This window comes from Ctenocephalides felis, unplaced genomic scaffold, assembly GCF_003426905.1.
Source record: "Ctenocephalides felis isolate EL2017-DRISC unplaced genomic scaffold, ASM342690v1 CF-g0.4_SCAFFOLD_01170, whole genome shotgun sequence".
In the NCBI taxonomy this organism is placed as follows: domain Eukaryota; kingdom Metazoa; phylum Arthropoda; class Insecta; order Siphonaptera; family Pulicidae; genus Ctenocephalides; species Ctenocephalides felis.
In genome coordinates this window covers 62,169,224-62,179,871 of record NW_020537324.1, presented here as the reverse complement: position 1 = coordinate 62,179,871, position 10,648 = coordinate 62,169,224, and the positions used below count along the sequence as shown (strand labels likewise).

The 10,648-nt window shown below is 31.9% G+C and overlaps 2 protein-coding genes across 2 annotated transcripts in view; both read right to left on the bottom strand.

Annotated features, from left to right (window-relative positions):
* LOC113367518 (RIMS-binding protein 2-like) overlaps positions 1 to 1,404 on the bottom strand; it is a 14,146-nt gene extending 12,742 nt beyond the window's left edge. Inside the window, exon 1 of the mRNA XM_026609118.1 lies at positions 1,339 to 1,404. Within this exon, the coding sequence (XP_026464903.1) occupies positions 1,339 to 1,404 (66 nt within the window). The remainder of the gene's footprint in view (positions 1 to 1,338) is intronic.
* A 1,332-nt stretch (positions 1,405 to 2,736) lies between these two features.
* The window catches only part of LOC113367517 (RIMS-binding protein 2-like), a 29,835-nt gene continuing 21,923 nt past the window's right edge, over positions 2,737 to 10,648 (bottom strand). The window contains exons 16-20 of the mRNA XM_026609117.1: positions 10,014 to 10,326; positions 9,555 to 9,737; positions 7,913 to 8,017; positions 5,026 to 5,102; positions 2,737 to 3,264 (exon numbers count right to left, since the gene is read on the bottom strand). Of these exons, the coding sequence (XP_026464902.1) occupies positions 2,737 to 3,264; positions 5,026 to 5,102; positions 7,913 to 8,017; positions 9,555 to 9,737; positions 10,014 to 10,326 (1,206 nt within the window). The remainder of the gene's footprint in view (positions 3,265 to 5,025; positions 5,103 to 7,912; positions 8,018 to 9,554; positions 9,738 to 10,013; positions 10,327 to 10,648) is intronic.

Genomic DNA, 10,648 nt, shown 5'->3' with positions numbered 1-10,648 from the left:
AATGTATAACAGTGATATTATCATAGTTAAACTTTTTCAATAGACACGTAAATGCATCAGAGCTTATTTTTATATCATATTTATATATTCGGAGGAGGGAGGTATTTCGGATTGATATCAGGAATTTTATTTTGGGATCTGATGGAATGAAATCACCAGCCTAAAAGTAGAAGTAATTATTAACACCGATATATAATGATTTGAAAGTATTTTTGCAATATGTCATTTAAGATAAATTTTATCAGTGATATTGTCTTATTTCACTTATTTACACAAGTTGAACAGCACATGCACGTAAGTACATACTAAATATACTGAAACAAAACTCTCAAATGGTATGTTGTATTTAAAATTAATATATTAGTTTGAACATACTAGGTAATGCAATACCAGAATACCGGTATACCAGTATACCAAAATACCAGTATAGCAAAATACCGCTATACCGCCCGATTTTTCGGCGCTATTAATACCGGTATTTACCCTAAAAATACCGGTATTTTCGGTATTTTTACATATGCGCTAGTTGATACATATCACATTTGAGTTTAAATTTCTCGGATCGAATTTATTTTTAAATTCCATAATCGCATAGACAGATATATCTTTAAGTGGTTCTATGATATATTTTTAATTTGTTCTAGTACTTTCAATTTTGTTTACATTTGTTTAAGATAATAAAAATACCGGTATTTCACCGGTATTACCGGTGAAATACCGGAGAAATTACCGAAAAACCGGTATTGAATTTTTTATCGGTATTGCATTCCCTAGAACGTACTATTTTGAAACCGAAATGAAGATTCTTGGTATAAGTAGAAACCAGCTTAAGTTGTATAAAAATTATCTTTCAGAAGATTTTTAGAGCAGACTTATGTAAATACGTGCATGTTTATAAAAAGCAAGCAATGATTAAATGTTAAGCATAAAAACTGGGAGGACTATGTATTTATAGCATTTTCAGAAATATAAGTAGTATTTCAGATATATCATAGGTTTTATTCACATTGATAACGCAATAAGCCAAGACTAAAGTGTACTCTATTACTGATGCAGAATCTGGGGCAAAACCCAAAATGTATTTATTTAAAAAATTGCTAAATATATTTATTATTTATCAATAATATAAAAAATGGCCGATGAAGTGTATATTGCAGCAATCAGTAATAAGAGTACGTTTTCTAAATTGCTTTTTGAATATGTTGAGGTAGTAGAAGGATAAAAAGCCAGGCCATTGTTTAATGTTGACTACCCAGATTACATTAAAATTGTTAGTATGAGATGAACCTAAACTTACAAATTAAATACACAAAAAATTAATTAATAAATGATGCCCACCACAAGTCCAAGAACTCGATCTGTAACTGTTTTTAATTCGAGTTGTTGAAAATTTGGTATTGTCATATTTTTTAAAAATTATAAAATATTTCTGTTTAGTCCAACTCTTCAGTTATTAGAGAATTCCGATTAATGACGAACATATATACTTTATTCCTAATTTCGAAATTGTCTATCTATTGTCATATTTTTGATGATATTTAAAATTTTAATTGTCATCACATACCCAATATGACAATGTCTCTCAAGTAATATTTCATAATTATTCGAATAAGTTCAGATTTTTTTTATAAATAGTATCCATTAAAATAATACACACTTATAACAATTTTAATTACCAACTATGCCGCAAGATTGTTTTAAATTTATATAAATGTGATATAAGAATATGCATAGAATAAGACTAAAGGACGAAGCTGGTGGGGGGAGGATATTGGTATCACTGAGGGAAACGCTTCGCAGTCTGGCCAACAAACAACGACGAGCGCGCGCGTATTTTAAACTTTTTTTTACAAACAACTAAACCGTTCGGTTACCTTATATAGTCCTGATGGTTATTACACACTATTCGATAAACAATGAACATTATCGATTCGATAACTTATAATTTTTTTCTTTTTCATTATTATCATAATATTTGGTAGGTATGTACAAAGTGACCGACGAGCGATGTACAAAAAAAGAACAGATCGCACGCCGGACAAAACGCGTCAACAGACAACTTTGCTTTTTATTTTCAATTTAAATCACATCATTTGTAATATATCAATATAATAGTTTCCGTATCAATAAAAAACGGATCGAGAAACAACTGTGAAATCCTATGTGTTTGTGTGAGTTTTGTATGTGTTTAGAGACAGGGGTATAACAATTTTTGTTCGGGCATATATACCGGCGAGGAAGATAATGGACGCAGTTCTTGGATTATCTTAATACGCTATAATAATATACATTACTAATAATAATTAATTTGTGCCCATTTGCTTGTTATGAATATTTAACACATTATCAAAATTGTAAATGCTACAGTTTTATAATACTTCAAATGATTTTTAGAAGCAACTTATGTGACCCCACATTTAACACAAATAGTATCCGAAATTCTTATAGCGAACTATATGATTCATAAAAATTACTTTTTTATAGCAATACAATAAAAATATGGTTCATCCTAAAAATGGTAATTGATATTTTATCCATATATAATGTCATAAAAAACTGCTTTGCGCTATCAAAAATATGAGTAGGCAAATGCGTTTAGTGTATTAATAACAATCCAACAACCGAAGTATTTAGCACCCTTGCCATAGCATCAAACATCAACGAATTGCTTCTTATAAATCTAAAAGATATCAACAACCACCGCCATCATCGTTCAACGGCCAGACCGCTCGCGGGTTATTTACCTCCGAGACCGAATTTCATAAAAATCAACTCTTTGCCCTTTGATAATATATCACCGCCAGGTGCTGTAATTTCTGTAAACTTTTGCATTAGATTCGGACCTCCTGGTTGCTGGTTCGCACCGCCCATTTGTTGCTGTTGCTGATGATTCGCACCCATACCGAAACCTTGTTGAGTACTTTGACCCATTTGTTGACCTCCCATAGGACCAGCGCCCATACCCGTAGGTATAACGGGGGGTCCTTTGTGCCTCTGTTGATTCGTCTGTTGACTACTACCGAACATGCCACCGGTACTACTGGATCCAAATAATCCTCCCATTGTTGACTGTTGGGTATTCGATTGTTGATTCTGTTGCTGTTGCATGGTTTGTTGGTTTTGCTGTTGGTTGCTAGAAGATCCGCCTCCAAATAAGTTGGAAGCAGCGCTGAATATCGACGTCGATTGCTGCGCAGGCTGTTGCTGCTGGTTAGTCTGCTGCGTGGTATTACCACCTCTCTGCATGAGACCGCCTCTCTGTCTCTGTGGTAATTGTTAATATTAGATAATAATTTTTAAATTCTAACAGAAGATATCTAGATAGACGACATTTTTTCAACTATGTTTGAAGAAACCATTCTTAGTCTACCATGAATGCATAATTTACTGCTTATGGAAACATGGATAGTAAAAAATTGTTGTGAAATAAGTAATTAATAAACCTGGATGTCTTTAGTTTTAAAATTACTGATGAAAGCTTTGATTTATTTTTGCGATTTTTATATTTGAGACAATAAAAGTAGGTATATGTTCAGCAAGGACACTAAATAAGTTCTGTATGCATTATTATACATGATGTATAATGCAATGTAGTATAGTAATTTTCAATGAATTATGAAATAGTTATAGGTAAATCATTTAAGGCAGTAAATTATGCCGAATTATATGTCGCATATTGCATCTACTTTAATCTAAAATATATGGATTAAAATTAAGTTGTTATTCTCTAGAAGAACTGTTTCCATAATAGTCGATATCGATGAAAAAATGAGTACTAAGAACAACGACTATCAACATTGTAATCATTCATCATTTTTGGACTTCCTACCATGTTAATATTATACTATCAAATATACCTAGGTATTTTTATTGCATCAATCATCTATATACTATTAATATTTTCAGGGCAGGTTCGTTAAGATATTGGATGCTGCCCTGAGAAGCTTCGAAAAAAACACAGGCCTTCTTGATAAGTTGTACAATGAAACTACATGTTGGAACAATGTTATTCTATCAAACATCAAATATAATTGTAACCAAATAACAAACTTCCATAAATAAAATAGTCAGACAAAATTCTTTTACCATACTTGATGTTTGAATATACCTTAGGCTATATAATAGCCAACTAGTTATAAACCAGGAAAAATAGACACGGCTATATTATATATTATATACAAACAGTTAAGGACACTACGATCAAACATTTATATATAGAACAACCATTCCAGAAGAGACAACTAATATAACAGAAATAATAAATAACAATAGGCTAGATGCAGTTGTAAAAGTGTCATTGACTTGTTAAAATTGGTTTTAACAAGTGCATGATTTAGGATATACAATTGCTACACATCGAAACACATGATGGTGAGAGTTTAGGGTTAGTTTTAGATACTCATGTTGATCAATTTTGGATTGTATATATTTATCAGTTTTGAAAAATTATAAGGTTATACTATATGTAAATATAAGATAGAACATTCAAAACTGATAGTATTTGTGTATGTATAAATATTTGGAGTTGGTCGTGACAACTTTGTACCTGGTGAGGAGTAATAAACTGTTCTAAAAATGGTAATATGTAGGTAAAATAGCATTTAAATTGCTATTATATCTATTAAAATTGTATAAAAATCCAAATATAGTAAATACATAAATTTCATTAATGACTAAAAAAACATGCATTTTTTATTCTGCCAAAAGGTTTCAATTTAGGTAAAAGCGAATTTAATTATCAATGTATCCGATTTAAAGAAAGAGATATAAAAATAGTAAATAAATAAAACTACGAGGTACTTCTAATATCGGAACGAATAACAAGTTCTCAGTTTACATATACAGTAGTGAATCAAGCCGAGGAATCTCTAGAGGGCAAGAGAATAAAAGGCGCTGTGTTTTGTATGTGTACTGTCGTGATGAAAGTTTCAGGAGTATGATACAAAAATGCCCGGGAAACTTAATCGATTATGTTTTGAAAACGATGTATTTGTGGCTTTTGTGGAGATTTTTAGAGTTATTTACCTGTTGGAAGTCAGAGCCGGCGGTTGAACTAGAGTTGTTCTCTAACTGTGTTACGGGAGGAGTGGTGGGGCAGGCATCTAGCAAACAGACAACAGTCAGACGACGGTGATAGAATAGAGAAAATAGAGAAAAATAAGGAAAATAAATTAATTTAATACAGAGGAAACTCGGTATGTCCGATATTATAAGCAAATCAAGCAACTGTGAAACAATTCAAACAATCGGGCTATGAACCAACACGCGATCCTTTAAAAATTAACTCGGGATAGTGCACCACGGATATAACCGAGTTTCCCTTATATGCAAATTACTGAACTTATATATACAGTTAATAAATACAAATGCACAATTTATAAAATTTATAATATATAAAGACTAAGAGCGATAGAAACGACATGACACGCATCCGTTTAAGAAATAGTCTTAAAGCTAACGGTTAGCTGTAGCACTTATGCCTGTCCAAGCAAGATTGAGACTCCCACTATTTATCTGCCTTTGTAAAGGAAACAATTTTATGGATTTATCTCGACTTAAGGTGAAGTATTTTTGAGTCTATTATTTGCCAACTCTCCTTGTAAAATAAACCGTAACATAGGGACCGATTCTGCCGCATAACAGACCAATGTTATGGCAAGGCTATGTTATGAAGAACTTTCCATACAAATCCATTTTAAATATCGATAAAAGCCATGTGGTTGCTGTGAAATCAGGCAAAACAAATCGTAGAAACAGCACAAATGTCAAAAAAACGATGTTAGATAACAGGGTCTTTCTGACTCAGGTTCATAACATACGAGTGACGTTGCAGTTTATGTATACAACGCCTGAATGCACAGCAAATACATGGCATTTTGACAGTATTCAGTACGATTCAGTAGCATAATGTATAGAAGTTGGAGCGTAACATGGCCTTGCCATAACATTTGTCTGTTATGCGGCAGAATCGTTCTCGGTTATTATGGAATCGGTTGTTATGGCGATGCAATGTTACGCTCCTTTCTTGGTACTAAAAACTATCAAAATGCTATGTATTTGCTATATCATCAGACGATTTAGATATAAAACCTATCCTAGAAAACGCACAAACGTCAGAATGTTATCATTACTGCATCTGTATAATGCGCATTTATAATGATTCATGTGTAAAACACCTAATCGCATAGCAAGTAGATAGCATTTTAATAGTTTTTAGTACTAAGAAAGGAGCGTAACATAGAGTTGCCATAAGAACGCTATGTTTCGTTCTATTCTACCGGAGAATTGGCCCGTAAGTATCTAAGAATAAGTTGGTATAATGAAAATTGTTAAAAAATGTTCTTAAAATCATTGAAGATATACTTTCAAGTTATAACTTTGTCCCAGAATAGATTTTCCCTTTGGAGCGAATTTCATTACACATAATGCACTTCATTATTGATAAACACATGTCGTAATATCTGTATTTTCCATAAATTATAATGAACAAGTCTAAGCGATCAATTTCCGGATAAAATAGAAAGATTGTGGTAATGCTTTGTTACGGATCTTCCTTCGTATAAGTTGGTAGTAATGATTTGTCAAAAAGGTATGTATAAAACCTAACTTCACGTATATGTTATCGAAGAGTCACGAAAAATTTGCACTTATGATAAAACTTTTATTTGATGTTAGTGCGTTTTGGAGACTAGGTTTTAGGTGTAAAACGCCTGATCACACAACAAATACATAGCTTTTTGTAGGTTTGTTACCATCAACTCCTAAAAAACTTAGACCCGTAACATAACATACAAATTTTATCCGAGAATTGGCTCTTAAGTCCCAATCCTTATGTTGGAATAAAATATTTGTTTTAAAATCCGTCGAGATAAATCCATCATAAATCGTTTACATGAGATTTTATAAATGGCACGGACGTGTCTTGGTTGGTAATGTCGTGTTTTGTGTTTAGTGAAGACCAAGAGAAAATCTTGGCAGAGCACATCTAGCACATAGAAAGCCCAGAATAGCTGTGAAGAAAAATGTAGGTGTTCGTACGCAGACAACGGAAATGGAGGAAAAAAATATTTGAACCACATGAATGTATATAAAATACTAAAACTTTACGTTTTCAGTTTAACATCGTTTAATATAAAATATTTAATTCTGAATCAATTAATATATTTTTAAGCAAGGGGTTTATTAGTAAATAAAAGTGGTTCTTTATACTAGTCATGTGGCACAGAGAAGTGAAATATGTTGGAACATTTAGAAGGATAGAGGATGTTAGCCTGAAAAAGAAGGATTTTTAAAACACGTGTTACATCGAAAAAGCAATGATAGTGCATTGCGCAAACATATTAGTATCAAAAATTTGTTCAAATTTAAATATGATTATATGTTCTTATACGACGTTATAAATTCAAATGTATCTATAATGTTATTAGCGTTATGGATTGGTCTGAGAATTTGAAATAGAGATTTTAAAATGTATAAATTGATACTTCATAAGAATTTTTCTGATATGTGTGATTTTAGCATGTAGATAAATATAGTAGTAATACCAAAAGATTTTATTACAAAGATAGAAGCATAGACATGTAAATATATATGCAGCTGACTTAAAATCGAATGTATAATTGCTCTACATAAATTTAATTCAAAAAGTAAACCAATAACATTTAAAAGTTTTCACACATATATTATTTATAATAATGACATTGAACGTTACTTTTGACATGTACCAGAAAAAAAAATAAATAGCAGACATTGTTCCACATAAGTTTATTATGATTAAGAATTTATTTATGAATAATATTTTTTCTGGCACATTTCAAATAGCAAACGTATATCAATCCGCACACCGACACACATACACAGATACAAATCAATATGACCGATCATACAGAGAAATGTAAGCGCCAGGACTCACCTTTACGTGTAGCTCCGGGCGTTCGCGGTGCATTCATGTTGTCCCGCGGCGGAGGCGGCGGTCCGCGGGCTCCGGGCCCCAGACCGCGCGTCTGCCGTGTTGATCCTGTACCACGGTTCAATTGAGAACCGCCTATAAATAAATTATGAAAGTAAGTATTGCATTTGTTATAATTATATTTTTAAAGTAAAACTTTTTTAGGCGCGACTAGAGAGTAAATCTGTGCAAATGCAACGGAAGTTGCGTTACGCCCGAACTCTACGTCATTTGCTCTCGATGAAATCATTTCTATACGGGTCGATTGTGATTAGTCGTCGTGTATGTGAATAGAGATCTGTCGTTGTATGCGTACCGGCATCAACGTTGTATGCGTACCGATACCAACAAGGAAATCGGCATAGATAAATAAACATTTTAAAGTTACATCGTAATACAAATCTTAAAGTAATGAAAAATGCCAGAATCAGAAGAATATTTTACCCTGTTCCTTGAAAATAATAAAACAAATTAAATACTTGTGCCGTGTACTAAACGTAAGTTTATTGATTAGATTATTAAATTATTTCTATATTATTCGTAGGTTTTATAAATTTTTGAAGTTATTAAAATGGAAAATATTTTTATAGGCAAGACAGATATTACAGCTGTTCAAAGAATGAGATTATATCGCCAACGAAAAAATAAAAAAAAAATAACAGCCAATGAATGTATGTTAATGTTAATTACATGAAGTTCTTCAAACACAATTACATGATGAGTGAAGTTGCGAAAACAATATTTGTTTAGGCTTTTTTTAACAATTATAATCCACTGTGTGAACGATTATTATAGAATTTATTAATCAGCTATTACTTCAAATCTCTAATGAAGGTTCAAGTCTTAAATGCCAATTACCATGACAAACCGATCATGTCATATTTGAAGTACGACTTTAATTACATTATTGTTTTTTTTAATATTACAAATATTTTAATGCTATTATAAATATAAAATGTATAATTTATTATTATATAATATGTTTGACATTAATGAATGTACGCATCATTAGTATTAACAAATTAATAAGAAACATAATTCAAAATTGTTATATGATGTATTTATTTTTAACTTAAATGCCATCTCGTACAATAGCAAAAACGTTTTACTTCAATCGCGTGTGAACCCTACGCGCACTCTTTTTTTTAATATTTTTTTAATATCTTTAAAATCAAGATAAGCTGGTGTGGTAAATTGACCGAGACAATCCCGAATTACCACCTACTAATTAAAAATAAATAGGATTATTTTAGAAGCCATATTTGCACCGAAATCAATTTTTGTTTCCTGGATTGTCCCAAGTTTTTGAAAAATATGGATTCAAATAACCTTTCCTAAGATTGTTGATTTAGAGAATATTTATCGCACATGTCGTTACAATACGGAAAGTTACAGCAATTCTTCTTAAGGAACGATGCCATACACCACTAGTTTTAAATTTATTTATTTTAAAAAAATATGAAATTGTTTTCAAAATTATTGTTATTACCCATTTTATAATGAATTGATCCAATCAAATTATATTTTATAAATTAAATATAAATATATATATATATATATATATATATATATATATATATAAAATAATATGATTATATCTACTTACCCGGATTTCCTTGTTGTTGTTGTTGACCAAGTTGGGTGCCATACTGATCTGCCGCTTCTGTCAAAAAGTTGGATGGTACCAGACCACGATGTCCATCCAATTCTCCCATGTAAAAACCATCTTCATCCATATCACCATACACCAAGATAACGGCACCAGTTTGGAAACTTAACTCCACCTGCAGTAAACGCAAATTCGAATTGGGGTAGAGATTTATTTCTATAAATGATCAAATATAATTTATCTACTGCGTAAATTATATAAAGTAGTAACTTATAAAGTAATAACTTATTGATAATCGCTATCATTCAAAAAAAAAAAGTACTAGCAAATACTTATAAGTTGTAAGTAACTACCGCTTCAGCATAATTACTATAAAATAGTTATTAGATGGAATGTGTATTATCTTTTTAATTTTTACTATAAAGATGTTAATAAATTTTTATTAGACACTCACATCGGCATCAACGTTTGGACTCAGCTCTTGAGGATCGTAGTCATACATAGCAACCATGCGTTTAACTGGCACGTTTGCATATATATCTCCCCAACGATCACGTGGTACACCTCGGACATTAGTCCCCGTGCCAACCTGGGCAGGTCCTGAACCGGTTGTGCCACTCTGGACTACACCAGAAGAACCAACTCCAGCAGCTCCCAAAGCGGCCATTGAACCTTCTTCTACCTCTGCTACCATATTGTGCGGAACAAAACCGGCTCGACCTCTAGCTTCTCCCCAATAGAATCCGTCAGCATCTTTGTCGCCCCAAACCTAAAAGGTAATGGACTTATTAATACATCGATAAAGAATTATCTTTATAATTTTGCAATTTTGATATTTATGGCGTACAATAGAGACGGGCTAATTATATCTGAAGTCGGATCTACTCGGATTTGACTCCGCTTCAAGGAGCAGTTATATCCGTTTAACAACTCCACGACTCCGACGACTTTGAAACCGAAATACTTGACACAAATGTGTTCTATAGTGCGTTGTTCATAATTGTATAATTGTGTAAAAGTCAAAATTTAATACTATATATTTTTTGCTGCTTAAATACTATTGACGTCACTGATATATTTTGCACTCTAAA